This window comes from Microtus oregoni, unplaced genomic scaffold (assembly GCF_018167655.1).
Source record: "Microtus oregoni isolate MIOR12 unplaced genomic scaffold, Mior012 000026F_ref0000081, whole genome shotgun sequence".
NCBI classification, from domain to species: Eukaryota; Metazoa; Chordata; class Mammalia; order Rodentia; family Cricetidae; genus Microtus; species Microtus oregoni.
The window spans coordinates 14,337,541-14,357,521 of record NW_024543085.1 but is presented as its reverse complement, the minus strand read 5'-3'; the positions used below and the strand labels follow the sequence as shown (position 1 = coordinate 14,357,521).

Below are 19,981 nucleotides of genomic sequence, written 5' to 3'. Positions count from 1 at the left end.
AAAAAGATATTTTATATAATTTATAAAACTAAATAGCCTAATCAAAGGACCAAGGGAATTGTATCCTTTGTGAATTTTATAGTATGAAATTTATAGTAAAAAATCTGACTGAAATATCATTAATTTGGATGATAGTACCTTTATGACCTCAGCATATAAGCTGAAGCTATGTCTTGATCTTCCACGGCAAATTTAGATATCAAACAACTAAAATCTTTTAATAAAATTCTATTTAAGCAAAGGGGTGTTTCTGGGCTGGAAAAGGGAAAGAAATGGGACACATGACAATACCTAAAATCTCATTACTCTCAGACAGGGGCAGGACAGGTGACTTGAGTCTTCTGTATTTGAGTACATCATGCTGGTAGATCAGTAAATACGTGACATAGCCACTAGTTCTTAACGTTTAGAGAATACCATTGTCCTAAGATTAAACATGCATAGTAAATCCAGGAAAAGTGACTTAGACTACAGAAAGGAAAACCTGAAGAGGGCCTTATTGCTCTGAGGAATGAAAGAGGGATGTGATGCCACAAAATAATAATCAGGCTTTTGAAACAAATACAGAAAAGTGTTAAACTGGTCAGTTAAAGCAAAATATACCTCCATAATGTCAAACATGTCACTTCTGAGAACAGCCAAGTGGATTAGAAGCTAGATGTGAGGAAACTGTCTAGAATATGACATAATGTAATAGAAATGGAATCTATAAGAAAAGATAAGAAACATAAAGAACATTATCAGTAGTTCAACTGTCTGTCTGATAAACTTCCAAAAAGCTAAGTTTTGAACTCAGGAAAGACCTGAGTTGTATATGAACAGAAGGTTCCAGGTGAAAATAGAAGGTAGATTTGCTACATTTGAAGCACTAATGGCATGAAATTGTCATATACTGAAGATAGGAATTCCTTAATATGAGAAGATTCTTATTTCCATGAAAGAATTTTAATACAAGTAAATGTGTAGGTGTGATGGTTAATATTGATTGTCAACCTGGCGGGATCTAGAATTGCCTAGGAGCCAAGTATCTTGGCCTGTCTGTGAGTGGGTTTCTGTATCAGGTTAGCTGAGATGGGAGGTCTCCCCTGACTAGGTGACACAATTCCATGGGCTGAAGTCCAGGACCAAGGATGTGCTGTAGATGTGATGTGAACAGACATGTATGCCTCAGGCACCTGTCACCATGACTTCCCCCATACTTGACTGTGCCCAGGATCTGTGAGCCAGAATACATAGACCCTTCCTTAATGCTCTAGTCAGCTGTTCTGTCACAGCAGTGAGAAGAGTCACCATGTGGCATGTGACTTTTAATTAAGAATTAAAGTAGCCGGGTGGTGGTCGTGCATGCCTTTAATCCCAGCACTTGGGAGACAGAAGCAGGTGGATCTCTGTGGGTCTGAGGCCAGGCTGGTCCACTAGAGCTAGTTCCCGGCTCCAAAGCTACAGAGAAACCTTGCCTCGAAAAACATAAATAAATAAGTAAATAAATAAATAAATAAATAAATAAAATACATAGGTGTAGCACAGTAAATTTCACAGTAGGTTAAAGAAGTTTAAAATGTATTAAGGACCTAAGTTTCATATCAAATACTCTGCAGAAATGACTATCGTTATTTGACAGTTTAACAGCTGTGTATGAAAGACAAGTGGTCTGAGGAATCAATTTGAATTTGAAATTAAGTATTTAGTCCTTTCATCATCTAAGAGTGAAGATAAAATGCTTTGTCAAATATATGGGAACTCAAAGCAGCAGAAACACTATTGACATTTAAATGATACCATCCCATGTGTTTGTTGCAGGACACTTTGTCTGGTCCAGGTCTTCATTTAATGCAAACTAATTCTCTCTGGTGGTGATGCTGACCACTAGAGGGAACCAATAGACCTACTGCAAAAGAAACTTGATTTTTTTTAAGACTCTGAATTGATTTTTACATTAAAACAATTTCAACAATGACATGACTCCCAGACACAAAATAGAGAATAATTCTTTCCCAAATCTGGGGAAAGAATTGACAGTTTTCACAGCTTACAAAATTTCTCAAGAAGAAAAGTAAAAACTGCTTTAAAAATATGGTTACATAAGGAGATCTGAATATAACATGAGAAATAATTCCTGGAACTTAAAAACATACATTTGAATTCAAAATACAGAGAAGAAAAGGGGACAAGTGTTAGTGGTTGTGCTAAGATGATTGGTGCAAAGACGTCACGTTCAGGACATATCTTCTGCTGATAAACCTTATAGAGAGAGCCTGTTTGTTGATAGCATAGCTAAAGGTGAATAGAAACACGGACTTCGGGTCAAAATGTGGGATTCTTCAATCTGAACTTCTTCATATATAAATCGGATAATGTGGTGACTCCGAATCACTGGACCCAGAATGTCAGATCCCTCTTGAGACAGATTATTTCATATTCCACTCACATACAGCGGATAGATTGATTCTAGATTCCTTTGAATGGGCCCAGAAACTAACTTCTAGGAGTGGAGCAATTGAATCTAACTTGAGGAAGTGATAAGTTATAGGAAAACCACTAATCTCTCCCAGAGAGTTCTCAAGAAATAGTTGACAAATTACATGAATGGTTTGATCTCTTTCTAGATTGGCATAAGTCCTAGGTCAGAATAAAATTCAATCCTAAACTAAAAGAGAGTGATAATAGCCTACATTAAAACATGAGGAGATCCAATGAGATCACTGGATTCCCAGTATACACAGAATAGGCACTCTGATTAAATTATGAAGTAGGATGTAAACTAACTACTCATGTTAGAAGGCAGGAATTACTTAAAGATGTGTGCACATTTATTTAGTAAACAGTATGGTGTAAGTATTCGGTACTTTTACTTATTTACTGCAAGACTGGATCTCTTAATTTCAAAATATTTTACATACAGTGAGTATATTTTGATCATATTATTTTCCCCTCTTCTATCTCCTCCCAAATCATCCCGACACAACTTCATGTTTTATTCTCTCTCTGTCTCTCTACTTCTCTAATAAAACAAAACAATACAAAAGGTTAAAACAAATAGTCAATAAGACAAAATACCAATATAAAACAAAAATCACACATAAAAAGTGGAGTTGAATTTGTCTTGACCAGCCTGCCCTGGAGTGTTATTACACCCAATTATGTTTTTAAAAATCATTTGCTGTACTAAAGGCTCTTATTTCCTTCTCTGTTCAAACATTATGATGACTTGGTGTGTGCATATGTCTATGAAATTGAATGGCTGCTAATGGTAACATAAATACAAATGTCTCTTCCTTCTTCCTCCATAGGCGACTTATGACTCCAATCATGTATGCTGCCCGAGACGGTCACACTCAGGTTGTTGCTCTGCTTGTTGCTCATGGAGCAGAAGTTAACGCCCAGGATGAGAATGGTTATACTGTGAGAAATGCTTTTCCAAGTTGACTTTTTTTTCTGAGACATTGATACTTTGCTATTATATCAATAACCTAAACAAATGACTAGTTTTATTTAGTTGATGTTTACTGTCAATGAGTTAAGGAAAGTTGTAAGAAGTCTGAGCTATAGTCACTGCTAGATGAAAATACTCTTGAGAGCAACAGCTTAGAGAAAGGGAGAATTAATTAATACTTGATAAAAGAAGTTATCACAGACAAGAAAAACCAGGGCTCTAGAAAACTCTCATGAATTCCTTCACAGAAAACATCTGTAATAGCAGATAAGTTCTTTATTCCATGACTTTACTTAACTGCGTAAAAAGTGTTTGGTTTGTAAAATCAGTGAGTACAGCTGGGACTATGTTTACATTATATTTTGTAATGCGGAAATTGCATCACTCTGCTAATTAACTATTCTCTCTCTCTCTCTCTCTCTCTCTCTTTCTCTTTCTCTCTCTCTCTCTCTCTCTTACTGTGCCATAAATATCGGTGAAAATATTTCTTATCTGTCTCACATGTACTGCTTTTTAAACAGTCTTCTTTCCCACACTTACAGGCCTTAACGTGGGCAGCACGTCAGGGTCATAAAAATGTAATTCTGAAGTTACTTGAACTTGGAGCTAATAAAATGATACAGACAAAAGATGGCAGGACACCAAGTGAGATTGCAAAAAGAAATAAACATCTTGAGGTATTCACCTGTGTACTTTATGTGTTGTTACATTGTGTAGAATTTTTATATTATTTATCACAGTTCCTAAGTATAATAATAACATACAATTATTAAATACTTGAATAGGTTTTCTTTTTTAAGCTGGTAATGAAAGCTTTATTTTGCTATAATAGTCATCTTTTAAATAAAAACATTGGTATTACATTTAATATCATTTAAGTGATAGGAGTAGACAGAGAACTCTTATACTGCCCCTATAAGTAACACTGTAACAGGCATAGACTACTTTGGGGTTTGTATATGTGTCGTCATTCAGATTACTTCACTCCAGCTTATCCGTGTATTTCAAGGACTACCTTAGCATTTAATTTATAAATAATTTGTCTAAAATGCTTCATATCATCTTGAAAATATTAATCACAATCCTTGATTTTTAAATTTTGGAATTGCTGTGCTTTTATTATTATTTTAGGTTAAGGAAGCATTTACTTGATTTTACAAAAGGTTTCCTCACGATACAGAGTTATTAAAACTCTGAACTACTCACCTTTTTAGCATTTTCTTTCTATATAGAAAAAAATAATACATTCACATTTCTTTTTAGTGTGAAGGATAATAATAATAATTATATTTGAATAGCTTGGGATTTTTTTCAGATCTACAACTTTCTTTCTTTGACTCTAAATCCATTGGAAGGGAAACTTCAGCAGCTAACCAAAGAAGAGACTATTTGTAAACTGTTGGCCACAGATTCCGATAAAGAAAAGGATCACATATTTAGGTAACATGTTTGAGTTCAGCAGAATATATATAAAATGCATATTTTATTACTCATAGTAAATTTGGTAAGTTATCTAAGATATATTAAACTTTTATAAGCATTTTAAAATGCCACTTAGAAATGTCTGGGTTTTAGATGCTTTGTTCTCCAGAATTTTAGAAGAATTTTATTTAGTTATTTACTTATTTAACTAACTGAACTTAATACATATTTTTAGTAAAATATCAAATTTTACTTTCAAGAGACTCAAGATTATGTTTATGTTCACGCTTGTTTGTGCTAGATCGTATTTTCTGGTTATTTCTATCATCTCTCTGGTTTTATAAGCTAATCCGTTTGTTCAGCACATGGCTACAAACCATTCTCTAGTTACTACATTTATAGTCACCATCTAATTTATTGCATTGAAAAGACATTTCTGTTTGCAATATCTCATAACAAATACATACTGGTGACTATTTTAAATCTTAGAAAAGATGAGCTGAATATTACCCCCCCCCCATGTTTTCCCTTTCTTTAGTTAAGAAACTTTGGGGTTGGGGATGTGGTTTACTGCTAAGATTATTTGAAGCCATGAGTTTAACTTTTCAGCTTTAAAAGGGAAGGGAAGAAAGGGATAAAAGGTAGGGGAAGTGGGAGTCAAGGGGACAAAGAAAGAACCTGGTTTATTCCTTTAATGAAGCATTTAAATGTACTGTGTAAACTTACAAATATATCCTGCCTGGGTTCTTTCTTGCCCATTCCATGCTTACTGTTAAATAGACATGCACATATATTACTGTGTATGTATAGTCTATTCTGAAACTGATCTTGCTATGATATGTTATAGTCCATATACAGCGTTTGGAGATCTGGAAATATTTTTACATGGTCTTGGACTTGAGCATATGACAGACTTATTAAAGGTAGGATTTCATGGAAAGCAGAGTACATTTTATATGTTTGTGGTTATATTAGAATAAAATTAAATTTTAGTTCATAAGCATGCCATTTATTTCTTCTTCATTTGTAGAGTACCCTATTTTTAAATTTATGATAAGCACATCCAAAAATTATTAACCTAGGAATTTATATAAATTAGAATCTTTCTGGATTTCACAACATCTGTCTGATACATCTGTACACATTTAAGCCCTATGTTTACAGCTATTGCTTGCCTTGTGTGGAATGCTGGAAGCATGATTTTGAACCAGACAATCCTGTATTAGATATTTTCTCTGGTTATTAACTAGAATATACTACTTAAATATCATTTTTCCTTAAGGACAACTATAGGCTTTCATGAAGATTAAGTTAAGTCACACACCAGGAACTATGTAGCAGGATTTGAGTAGATGACAATTGTTACCAGGTAGATAAGGATGCTGAAGCAAAGGACTGTTAAGGATTATAAACATTAGTTCCGGTACTTCTGAGTTTGATTCATTGTACAATGCTGAAACTTCTATCTGAGAACATCTTGGGTCAGAAATCATATTATTGATAGTTTGGTCTGATGCCATGTGAAATTTAGCTACTTATAAAATACAGTTTCTGTCACATTTCCAGAATGTTTTCTTTTTTCTAAGCAGATAATGAGTGCTAGCCATTTTCTTTGATTCTGGGAAACTAGATACTGAGTGCTTCTGTGCGTATATACTATCTAGCCAGTGATGTAGCTCGTGAGCTACATACCCTCTGAAAACCTTGAGAAAGCAGTTAAGTGGCAGTTTCTGTTTCCTTTCCTGCTTTGCTTTGAATTGTTTACACTGAATCGTGGGATTTTTACCTTCTGTGCAGGAAAGGGATATAACTTTAAGACACCTTCTGACCATGAAGAAAGACGAGCTTACAAAGGTAAGAATCACTTAAAATGCCAGATATATTCTTTGGCATTTTAAACTTGCACATTCTTTTATTTTCTATTTTAAAAATTCTAGGGCTATGTAGACTGATCTTTTGCAGATTCTTGGTTAGAAACAACAGTGGATTGCCATGTGCAAATTATACTGTAATGTTAAGTTGTTTAAAGAACATTACAGACTTTTAGCATCAGGCTTTGTAGGATTGCTATATCTCAACGAGAACTACTACTCACTTTCAGATGGACAGTGGATCTGTAAAGCAGGCTGCCTAGAAGGAAGAGGTGATATTTAATGTGGGCATACACGCATTTATCTTCCAAATCAGCAACAATTACGTTATCATTCGTTATTAATAAATTCAAAATAGGTGTGTGAAGTTTTGGAGGTACTTTGATAAGGAGGATATTTTAAAGTAACGATCTTACTGTAATAACACATTGGTTACTTGAAATCGCTACCTATCACTAAAAGCCAAAATAACATGCTATGTAACTAAATCTAGGAAAGAAGTTTACTTTAATATTGAACGTAAAATACAGGTTAAAAAGTTAATTCTCTCTTATTACTATTAACATCCTAAATATTTTGAAGGAAAAACTGTTTGCTATGTATTTTGGAATGATAATATTTTCAATTCTAATAATGTGACTTTTGAATCCATCAGAATTACCATTATACACTGTAAACAATGACTATAGTCAACTATATACCCAAACTATTTATGATACAACTTTGTTGAAGTATAAGCAAATAATATGTTTAAGAGTATTATTTCCAGTATTTGTCTATTTTGAAAGATATGAATTAATCTAGAAAATGGCATTAGTGGTCTTTGATATGAAATTATTCAAATGTAACTGTCTTATTAAACCTTTCAATTATTTCTCCTTAGAATGGAATTACCAGTAAAGATCAGCAAAAAATTCTGGCTGCTCTCAAAGAACTAGAAGTAGAAGAGATAAATTTTGGAAAATTACCTGAAGTGGCAAAGCTAGAAATTAGGTAAAATTATCAGTTCATGCTAATATCATTTACAATAAAGTATTCTTTCTAGTTTAATGCCTAAGTATTTAATTTGTTGCTTCCATTTTCCCAGGAAAATAGGTTTTTAGATACACAGTAGTGTATTACTTAGAACCAAATGCACTTTATAAAGTTAATTTCCATAGAACTATTTTACAAAGAAGCGAAACCGTCTTATAATTTTTACGTCTTTTATTGCAGCTTGCTAAATCACACCATATAAAAGGTAGCATATTTTTGTTAGCATAATTCTCATTCTCTTTAAATGATGTTAGGTGCCAAACTGAAAATTATGGAGCTGGAATCATTGTTCAGTTGTTAAAGTAATTGCCATGAAAACCTGAATTCAGTCCCTAAATCTTTCTAAAACAAGGCAGGATGCTCAGTACTGGAGAGGCAGAGCCAGGCAGATCCTTGGAGCTCTCTGGCATAGCCTCCTCAGTGAGTCCCAGGCCAGCAAGACAGTCTGTCTTAAAGAAAAAAGTAAGATGGACAGTATGTAAAGGAACAGTGCCTGAGGCTGTCCTCTGACTGCCATATTAAGTACATGTATACACACTCATGCACGCACATGAGCGCACACACAGACACGGACACTCTTTCAAGCAAAAAGAAAAAAAGAAAAATGGTAATATTTCCACAACAGCCATAAAGAAACCATTTCTCTTGAGTTTATCTCCATTTCAAGCTTTACTTTATAAGGATGACATCTAAATTTGTGAGGCTCTTACTCTAATTTCTCTTTGGTGTCTTGTCTTTGGGGTGACCACATTACAAAATCATTAGGGAATTAGTAGTCTCTTCTGCTTTCCGGACAAGGTTGTGGAGACTAGTGCTATTTTTCTTCAAACATTTATATAGATTTCTCTCTTGAAACTGCTTGGTCTGGGGTTTCCTTAGGGTATGCTTTTCATCACAATTGTATCTTCTTTAGTAGTTACAAACTATTGAAGCTGTAGCTGTTTTATTTTAGCTTTATTTTAGTTGTTTGTTGTATTCAAGGACTTAGTTCATTACTCACTAGGTGGTTGAATCACAGGCATACAGGGTTGCTGATATTCCCTGCTATCCTTTTGATTATAACATCTCATTTCATTACCAATATTGATGTTATCCTTGCTTTTTTTCATCTCTTTTAGTCTTGCTAGAGTTTTATTAATTTTTAGGTAGATGCTCCTTTTTAACTTAATGTTTACTTTGTGTCTGTGTGGGGATGGGATTTGTGCATGAGACCATGTGCATGTGGGAACACAGGACAATATATGGGATTTAGTTTTCTCCTATCCCCATGTGAATCCTAGAGCCTGAGCTCAGGTCATCAGGCTTGGCTGGTGCTTTCCCCACTGAGCCATCTCACCAGCCCATAGAGCCTTTCTTTTGTTCCATTACTGCTTTCAATATCATGGGTTTGTGCTGTTACCCTAATTAATTGTCTTACTTCTGCCTGCTTTGAATTTTTATATGTTCATAAGATAGAATATTTCTATTTTTCCTTCCCTCCCTTTCTTCCTGCTTTTGTGACAGGATCTTCTATAAACCTAGACAGGCCTAAAACACTCAATCTTCCTGCTTTAACTTCCCAAGTGTAGGATCACAGGTGTACACCACCTTGTTTGGCATTCCTTCTCGTTATATAAGCATGTGGGTGGCCATTTGTATTTTCCTCTCAATATGGATGTAATTGAAAGACACAAAAATCTTAATACATTAAATGGTCATTTTCATAGACCTCTGTGTGTTGTGATTTTCCAGCAAGGCTTCGTCTTTATTCACATATTATTTAAATGTATGTCCTTTAATTTGCATATGCTTAGAAACCTTCCTGTTATCTTCTGGTTTGATTCAGCTCGGTTACTTTGTGAAAGCTACAAAGAACAGGTAGAGTTTAAACATAGACCAGAAAAGCTGAAAGGCTTCTGCCTTTTAAATTATGATTGATTACCTTGTACATTTCGCAAATATTTTTATTTGTCAGTATTACCTGTATTTAAAAATAAAACACATAGATTTTTGAAATCCTAAATAACACGCAATTTTTGTTTTTCTTCCAACAGCGTGGTAATGTTGAACACGTATTTAGCAACACCAGCAGATAGCTAACCTTTGTGTTCTATAAAAAAATACTTACAAATGCCTTGTTGTCATTAGTTATGTAACTATTAGTCAAATAGATTTCTGTATTGTTTTAGAATTAGAGAATTCTTCCAAGAACCTATTTTTATGATCCTGCTGTCTTAAAGCCTATTAAAGAGGTCACAGTATAAATACTCTTTTCTCATTGTTTTGTCTCTCTTTTCTTCCATGTAACAGGAAGGACTTAAGTATTTGATGTTATCATTTCTAGATAATATTATAGCTCCTAAATATTTAAATGCATTGTAGAGGATCTCAGTAGTGAGATTTTTAAAATCAGTAACCCTTCTCAAATATATTTATTGTTCCATCCTTGTTTCTAATAGACATAATTCCAGGTCCTAGGTGACTAACTTGTAGTTTGCAACCACTAAAGTCGCTTATTTTAATGATGGCAGAGTTGCCTATATGAATGTATTTGTGGCCTTTAATAGACCTAAAGAGTGTAGACTCATGAATAGCTCACTTATTAAAACTGATGAATTTTTTAAAAAATAAAAATGTCAGGCACATATTCCAGGAATTTGACCTTGTTATTAAATCATAGACTGTGTTTACATGATTTTAAAGACAAGGTTTTGCTTTCCATTTGTTTAAAGCCATCCTTTAAAGAAGAAATTAGTCATTAAGTCATAAGAAAACTAACAGCAGGAAAAGTTGAATTGATTGATTGTAATCTCCTGATAATTTTATTTCAACAATTAAACCACTGATTTATTTTAAGATACTTTTTTGTGTGTGTCAAATATCTAAAGTAATCTGTTACAAGAATGCACGTATACTGTTCATTTACTTTTTTATGCCTTGGCATGTTTTCAGAGTTTAAATTTTAAATTTAAGTATTAGTTTTGAACAAACTAACCAGCATTCACAATCTCTCCTCAGACATTTTCTTTGAGCTCTGAGCTACCTAAAATCCACTTGAATGTGTCAAAAGTATCCCAATATAAGTCCATCAAGAAGCTACTCCATCTCAAAAATCTATAAGATCCAATATTTTTTGTATAATATGTAGTTCACGCCTTTTATTTCTAAACATTCTAAAATTGAAATTTCTAAGTAATTAACAGCAGAGAAATGGTTGGCTTACATTGTAGAAACATGATTTTTCCATTATTAACATTATTTTGAAACTTAATGTCATGGAAAAATATCCATGGTATGTTAAAGGTACAATGTAAACTTGCATATTAAATATTATATTAGTTTTAGAAATCAATAAAAGAAATACTGGAAAAACTATAAGGAAATATCTTGGCAGAAAATAATACTACTTATTATATTTGGATGGTATGATTTTTTTCAGTTATTTTACAGTGAGTATATAGTACTTTTATTTATAATGTTTTAACCATAGATATTAAATTTTATCTTAATACTAGACTTCAGATTTTTTGTTGTTGTTGTTGTTTTGAGACAGGGTTTCTCTGTGTAGCTTTGGTGCCTATCCTGGAACTAGCTCTTATAGACCAGGCTGGCCTAAAAACTCAAAGAGATCAGCCTTCCTCTGCCTCCCGTGTGCTGGGATTAAATGCATGAGCCACCACCACCCAACTTTAGACTTCAAATTTTTGATATGGCCTAATCTGCTTATAAATGTTAAACATCTGTCACAGTGAAGTTCAGTTCTTGATTTGTCCTTGTCACTGCCCCCTCTCCTTGTTACTCTGAGATCAGGCTAGAACTGCTCCAATCTGGGGCATGCTCCTTCATGACAAGAGATGAGGTATGACATAGCCAACTAGCAGAACTGATCAGTGGCTCTGTAAACTCAGAGGAATAGAAAGCTTGCTGTGAAATCATGTTTCCTGGGAATGTCAGAAGCTAATACTCATGAAGTCTTACAAACGTGGCTGCATAAACATGAGCTGAATAAGGATTCTAGCCATAGACATGCTAATGTGAATGGGGAAAGGTTAATGAGGAGTCAAACTACACAAAGAACTACAGGCAACTAGAAATGCTCTGAGTAGGAGATATAGTCTTCCCTGGGGAAGAGCATACCAAGGTTATCCAGTACAAAATATATAGGTACACACAACGTTATGCAGACTGAGCAGGTTGTTTTTATGTACTTAGAAGTATATGTATACACACACACACATATATGTATATAACAACAGTTAATGAAAAGAGGGCATAAATTTGAAAGGAGCAAGGAGAGGGTTTAGAGGAGAAAAGGGAAGAGGAAGTGATGTAATTATAATCTCAAAAAAAAAAGTTGCAGTCTTATTTTATGTGCCAAAGTAGGTCACACTGTCAATCCTTGTGTTACTGGGACAAAGTATAATCCTCTGAAAAGGAAAATATAGTTTTCTCTAATTCACCCCCCCCACACACACACATACACGTTTGATCAAATAATTCACTTTACGCTTGTCATATCTGCTTATTTAGAATCCCTTAAATACAAACAAATTGTTAGGGCTACATGCAACATTCTATAGATTGTGTATTATACAGCAGTGGTAGAAGATACCGTACACATCCTATATGACATGATTGGTACTCTCTAGAGCTGTGATTTATGTAGCTTGCCCATTACTGTTCAGTGGTCCAAATAGTTATATGTCAAAAGAAAGATTACTATTTTCTTCTCATCTTAATGTGATAAGGCACTGTGGTGCTTTAAGTAGAAGCATAGGATCATTTATTTGAATGCTTAATCACCAGGGAGTAGGACTAATTGAAAGGATTAGAAGTATCTTACTTGGGGGCCAAGTCTCTCCCTCTCCTTCTTCATTTACCTCTCTCTCTCTGCCTATGGATCAGGATGTGAACTCTTTGCTATCTCTCCAGTACCACATATGCCTGTGTGCCGCCATGTTCCCTGCCATGATAATGGACTAACTTCTGAAACTGTAAGCAAGTGCCAATTATGCTGTCTTTTATAAAAAGTTACCTTGGTCATAGTGTCTCTTCACAGCAATAGAACACTGACTAAGACAGACAACATAACCAAAGCAACTTATAAAAGTGTTAAGTTTGGGCTTATGACTTCAGAAGGTTAGAGTCCCTCATAGCAGAATGAAGGAATGAAGGTAGCAACAGCTGAGAGCTTACATCCTGATCTTTGATCAGGAGGAAGAGACAGAAAGAGATACGAGGAATGGCACTAGTCTTTTGGAACCTCAAAGCCTGTTTCCAGTGGTACTCCTCCAACAAAGCCACATCTCCTAACCCTTCCCAAATAGTTCTACCAACTGGGGACCAAGTATTCAAGTATGTGAGCATTTGGGAGCCATTCTTATGTAAACCACCACATTAAATAAAGCTGTACTTTTGCAAGTGTGTTTTTAACTGAGTTCCTTACTGTCTTCAGAATGAGTGCTTGTGAGTATCTATTTCACATGTATTTATGGATAAACTGTCTATAATTTTATACCTGCTATCATTTGATGTTTTCATTGCTAATTCTCAATAGATTTCTAACGTCCTTGAACTCATTACATTAAATACATATGGTATTAATGAATCGCCTATTGAGTACTTAGTGTTTTTATTGTAGCAAACAAAATTCAAATATCAGAAGAGCATTAACTCTAAATGTGTACAGTATACATGTACATATATATACAGTATATATATATGTGTGTGTATAATGTATACAAACATTACATAAACACAAAGCAACATGAATAATACTTGATGCTCTGAATTCTCTTCTGTTCTTTCTAAAGTAAAAATCAGGACATGTAATAAAGAGAAATAATATGAATTTTAAGAATGCTTTTATAAATACTGTTCTTGTTTCTAAATAAAGCAGTAAGACCTTTATTTATTTTCACTTTGGTTTTGAAAGGAATCAAACAGGTGGGGTGGAGCAAGCCTATATAACCCCTATGCTTGTGAGGTAGACACAGGAGAATCAGAAACTCCATGCATCCGCAGCTACATAGTGGATTACAGGACAGACTAGGCTATATGAGACCAAACACAAAAGAGAGAGGAAGCAGCCATGTAGTCAGTGCCTAGATAGATAGTCTGTACTCTGTTTTGTTTTCCAGTCTAATAGCTAGCAGGCTTCCCTTAAATGAAAATGCTGTATACATCCTAGTAAGGTACTGTAGGGAATAGTTTCTTTGGAATTCGACACTGTTTCTTTGAAGACTTTTATCCTAGTGTGTAAAACTGTATAGTATTTGGCCAGAGACACATGTAAGAATGTTGTTTGGAGGTAAAAGTAGTGTTGGTTCCATAGTTGAGGATTGTTTTATGTTTTCTATTTTAGTAGATATTATTGGCATACTATACAGTTTTTTCCCCAGTTTTCTAAATTGTAGTAGAATTTTATGGTAACGTGTTCCCATTTTATCCATTTAAATTTGTCTTTTCTATTTTCCTGAATCACTTATTTAATTTGGTGGGTATTTGTTCTGTTGGATAGTGTGGGTTTCCACTGTCAAATTGTCTAGTCCTCAGACAGTCTCCTGTCTGAATTGATGAATGGATATTTAAGGTATTCAGCCATCTTTCCTAAAAAGTTTCCCCTTCACTGCCATCCATGAGAATGGTCAACTCTGACTGATTTCCCTCTGCTTCCCAGGCAACCTTTCTTTTTCCCTATGCTGTGATTACTGCTCTCAGTTCTCCTCTTCTCCTATATCCTTTTTTCTGTGATCTTCAGAATTATAGTTGGTTTGTGTTCACATTCATGCTAGAAGGAATAACTAGTCTACTTAGACACTAGTGAATATAATTTTTTCTTATTGATGTTCCCTACTATCTCTGAATGTATCAATTCCCTTAGAGTCTGTAGATCTCAGAATAGACATTTTTCTAAGACTTACACTTTCTACTGCTTAGTAATTGTTACCACCTGCACATCTCATGTCATTGAGGTTACACCATAATTCAACTCACTTGAATGCCAGCCCTTTGCTAGACAGAATACCAAGTACTTTATATTGTTTTCTTCTGGCCTCCTGAAAGTCTTGTCTCCATTCTAGAGAGTTGGAAATATCTGAGTTAAGATGAGGCTTGTCGAAAATCTGAAAGCTCCCTACACGTGGATGCTCAGTCCAAACCTAAGTCAATCCAACCCAAGAGGCTATAATGTTTTCTCTTCATCTTCTACTCTACTCCCCATCCATCCCAAAATTCAGTTCCTTACTTAGTGCTACATCCATCTAGTGAAACAAAAAATGAAAATCATCCTAAGTTGTTTTTGTTTTACATACACTCTTTCTTTTTTTTCAGTTTATTTCCTATAAATTTCTAAAAAGAGTTCTACCTCTCCTTCCAACAAGACTGCTGGTTCTTTACCTTAAGTTGTCTCTCTCTAGTATGGAATTTCTTCAGTTCTTCCATTTTTATGTTACTTTAATCCACAACAGTCACCAACTAAAATTTATACCAAGTTTTGCCTTTCTCCCTTCCTGTTTGAACTCTTTTAGTAATCCTACATTATGAGAAATACAAAATGCTTTGAAATGTAGTTCCATTCACCCTATTGCTACTCCTTTCTGATGACTTGACTTTAATCACGCCCTAACATGTCCTCTACTTTTGTACTTTTATAGCTATCTCTGTCCAGAGCTTCTTCACTTCTTACCTAAATGGAAAACTTATTATTTGGCTCCAAGTTCAATCCAAGTATCATTTCTATCAACTGTTTCTAATTCTTTTTCCCACCATAGTGTGTGGTATTAAATTCTCTGTGAGTTTTAGCTATGAACAGGTGTTAGACACCTCAGACACTGATCGGGAGAAATAAAACAAATAACCCATGTAAAAATAATCAATTCAGTATCCTCTGTGATAGCTATACAAATATTGGTTGTTTTAATCCTCCTTCTTTGTGTATCCCCTCAGATAATAATTTCATGTCTGTATCTCCTCTTGGAATTTGAGATTCTTGGAGCAGGGGCTTTGACTTGGTGGCAGAGCTTATCTGGCAAGTGCAAAGTCCAGGTCCTATTCCCATACCACAAAAACTATGTAATAAATAAGGAGTGGTAAAGGAATTCATCATTCTTGGGATCAAGACTTGGTATTCTGTTATACATAATGCCCATTTCAGTTCCCAGTACATATTGGATAGTCGATAATTTTTTTAAACCTCATTAATGTTAAAATTAGATTGGTAGAAAGAAGCAAAACACTTCTAACTGGTTCCTGTTTCTCTCCTTTCTTCAGTGGTGATGAGTTCCTCAACTTCCTTCTGAAGTTAAACAAGCAGTGTGGTCATCTAATCACAGCTGTGCAGAATATCATCACTGAGTTGCCTGTAAATTCTCACAAGGTAATTTAGCAAGAGTTCCTCCATGCGAAGTGTGGGTGTTGAAGAATGGGCTAGATGGATTCATTAGGCAGTTCTGATCTGATGAAGTTCTGTTGGTTGTTCAGTATGAATCCCAACACAATAATTTTGTTGGATATTCTTTTCTATGTCTAATCCATTATAAAAACATGTACTTTCATCCTCAAGCAAAGGGGGAATAAGGGAAACCGTAATCTAAACTCAATCTCTATATTGAAATTGTCATTTGTTGTTAATGAGGATCAATTGATCATATTAAAAAGTGTTAGTATCAAAATGAATGTTACTTAAAAATTATATTGACATATAGTTTTTCTTAAGAAAATTTTAAATAGATACTGACTTATAAAAGCAAAGTTTTTTCTGATTTTGTTTTGCCTGTTTGTCTGGAATGAAATTTTTTTTTTTTTTTTTTTTTTTGGTTTTTCGAGACAGGGTTTCTCTGTGGTTTTGGAGGCTGTCCTGGAACTAGCTCTTGTAGACCAGGCTGGTCTCGAACTCACAGAGATCCGCCTGCCTCTGCCTCCCAAGTGCTGGGATTAAAGGCGTGCGCCACCACCGCCCGGCTGGAATGAAAATTTTTAAGCGGACTTATTTTCCTGTGTTAACATATAATACTAGTCTAAGAATGTCACTTTTTAAATTTTTAAAAACTTATTCATCACAAATCTTGCTAGTATTAATTTCTACATATAAATATATATTTAGGGAATTCATATAGCAAGCTGATTTAACTGTTTGTATAAAGTTAGTGACTTTTGTTACCAAGATTTATTATGAACAAAATGGTCAATTATATAATTTAATCTTTTAGAATGTCATAATCTTTGTGCATATAAATTGTGAAAATTTATTTCCATTTTTAATGTAACTTCTGGAAATCTCAACAGATAGTACTAGAGTGGGCTTCTCCCAGAAATTTTACTTCAGTTTGTGAAGAACTGGTTAGTAACGTTGAAGATTTGAATGAAGAGGTCTGCAAGCTGAAGGATTTGATTCAGAAGGTATATATTTAACATGAACATGGTGGAAACCTTTCAGAGCAAGATGTTAGACGATGAAGCAATTTTGACAAGGGTAACAGTAGGACACATGGAGAAATAGTAGAGAACAGTTTCCAAAGGGAGAAATGCACATAAGAAACAGGGACTGTTGGGTGTGAAAGAAGCACGTAAAAAAAAAAAAAAGAAGACTATATGCTTCTTGTGCTTCTGATTAGCAAGCAAACATACCACTAAACACAGCCTTATGCGAAACTGCTTGTACACCCTATAAAATAGTGGTACCTTTTGTTAACAGTTTATTCCAGAATTCTGTGTACCATACAAGGTGTCCTATACAAGGCAGATAAGTTAATAATTGTGGTATGTTTATTTACTAATCTGTGCACTCAGGAGCTGCTTGGGTATAGTTTAGAGGTAGAGTGTTTGCTTAGGCCCTCGGTTCAATCCTCAGCACAAAAAAACGAAAAAGAATTGGAAAGCAATGGAAAATAATTGTAATCACTTATTCACTTGTGAAAGACAGATATTACACTATTACTTCCCTTTAACTGTACAGATGCAAAAAGTCCACATGAAATACTTACTAGTTCTCTTAATGAGATAAAATTGGCATTGGAGTATTATTTCTATTGATCAGACTCATCTTTTACAATTTAACTTTTTAGAATGTAGGCATTTTTTATCTGTCTTTACTTTTACAGGAGCAATATATGTCTAGATTTAAAGGCAGGTTGTTTTCCCCTTTAAAAAAAATTATCAGTATAAGGTGCAAGCTACTAAAATAGCAGCCTTTATTGACTCTGGAAAATAAAGGGAAACACTCCAAGTTTCCTAAAAGACTCACTCTGAGTCCCTGTCAATTTAATAAATAAGTTTGATAGCTACAAAACTTTTGAAATACATCTGACTTTTATAGCTTCAGCATAAGATTCATTTAGTATTTTCACCAATATCTTACAAAAGAATTTGAAGGCAAACTTCATGTTCAAGGTAATTTATCATCTCCCTTATTAAAATATATTTAATCAGAAGTCTTTTAAATCCAGAACAAAGTTGTGAAGCAAATTTTGTAATAGTGGAATGAGGGTGCTTTAAATGAGAAAGTAAGAAATGCGTTTCACCTTGTAATAAATCAGTTCCTTTCCAGTGGCAGAGGTGCTGAGGAGTTGGACTGTGTGTGACAGTCTGCCCAAGCAGGATAGGGCCTGAGTTTGCTGACAGCACAAAAATTGTAACACCCTTCATTTTCACTTCCTTTATCTCATCTCAAATGGAAGAAAAGTGGAATTACTTTTATTCAACATGAAGTTCTTCATGAAAATCCATGGAAAAATAGAAAAATTTGTATATGGAGAGTTCCTTGAAAGCATCACTTTAAATGTAGAAAATTCCTGAAAACATACTTTTGTGGCAAGAATGGATACTAATTTGGGTTTTAAGCTTTTGGCAGCACAAAATTCACTAGTAGGAACTTTTCAAAAAAGTATACGAATTATCGCAGATAAGTGTATTGCAGTAACAAAGAGAGGGTAGGAGAGGTCAAGGCTAGCCTTTAACACCACATCATTCTCTTTCAAACCAACACACTGACAAGTCTTGTTAGGAAGGGTCATCGGTTAATAAAGGAATGGCTGTCTCAGGATTCAGTAAATGGAGCATCAGTGTCAAAAAAGAATCTGTTGCTGAATGAAGCCATTTGGAAGTTAAACCGAGATTACGGTCTTAATGAGATTGGCATCAAAGTTCATTTTTCTAGTATAAATTTGAAATTAATTTTGCAGACTTTTAAATTAAATATTTACACTGTAGAATTTCAAAGTCTTTATTCCTGCTATTGTTGAAAGTATTTCTATCGTCACCCTAGTGCAGGATGTTTCTAGTAAATATCACTCCATGAATGTGTCCAGTTCTTTTTATCTTTAAATATCTTTTGCTTTCTGCTTATTCTCCGTCTCTTGACCCATTCCAGCAGCTATCTCTCACCTCTTCCCCACCTCCACACCCGCCACCAACACACACACTGGTGGGAGGCTGCTTCACAGAAAATGTCTCTGTGGGGGTTTAGACACAATCTACAAAATCAACTCTCATTGCTGAGAACTGATTCATGAAGCACTTACACCCTTAGATGCAATTGCTCCTGCAGTAACAATGCACTGCCTTCTGATTGTTACTGAGCTGGTATTGTAGATTTGCCATAAGAATAGATCTGCCTTTTATGGGCTGCCTTTAATACAGAAGGAAATAAATTCCAGTTGTTATTCATTATAGGTAAAATAGAAACTTTAAGTTGACATGAAAGGAACTTTGTCTCGTGACACAAAAAGCACCATTTTAAAGTGTGATAATCTATAAAAGTGTTTATTATGACTGTAAAAGTGATAATCATCCAGGAAATACAATGGTAAAGGCATATATGTTCACTTTAAATCTGTCTGTCATGGAGTCTTGAATTCTTTCTATCTAAATCCGGTGAATTAATATGAACTTTTTAAATTTTCAGTATCTTGTCTACTAACTCTTGTTTTTTCATACTAAAAATCAGATGCAGAATGAACGGGAAAATGATCCAACTCATATCCCATTAGTAGAGGAAGTGTCTACGTGGAAGAGTCGAATTTTGAAGAGGTCGGCAGTTACAGTCTGTGGATTTGGGCTGCTGATTTTCATCTGCAAGCTAACTTGCCAGAGAAAATAATTCCAATATTTATCTAAGTTATGTATGTACATCTTATTCAGAGTGTCCTAGCATTACTTTTGATCTTTTATTGTACAGCATAGCTTTATTTCCTTGCCCACACTCCATAGGAAAAATTATGATAACATAAACAGAGTTTTTCTT

At 34.5% G+C, this 19,981-nt stretch overlaps 1 protein-coding gene across 1 annotated transcript in view; it reads left to right on the top strand.

Moving 5' to 3' along the window:
• Asz1 (ankyrin repeat, SAM and basic leucine zipper domain containing 1) overlaps positions 1 to 19,981 on the top strand; it is a 49,678-nt gene extending 29,697 nt beyond the window's left edge. Inside the window, exons 5-13 of the mRNA XM_041675376.1 lie at positions 3,291 to 3,402; positions 3,976 to 4,110; positions 4,749 to 4,873; positions 5,703 to 5,778; positions 6,653 to 6,709; positions 7,610 to 7,719; positions 16,012 to 16,117; positions 17,026 to 17,139; positions 19,685 to 19,981. Coding sequence (XP_041531310.1) covers positions 3,291 to 3,402; positions 3,976 to 4,110; positions 4,749 to 4,873; positions 5,703 to 5,778; positions 6,653 to 6,709; positions 7,610 to 7,719; positions 16,012 to 16,117; positions 17,026 to 17,139; positions 19,685 to 19,837 — 988 coding nt within the window. The 3' untranslated portion in view covers positions 19,838 to 19,981. The remainder of the gene's footprint in view (positions 1 to 3,290; positions 3,403 to 3,975; positions 4,111 to 4,748; positions 4,874 to 5,702; positions 5,779 to 6,652; positions 6,710 to 7,609; positions 7,720 to 16,011; positions 16,118 to 17,025; positions 17,140 to 19,684) is intronic.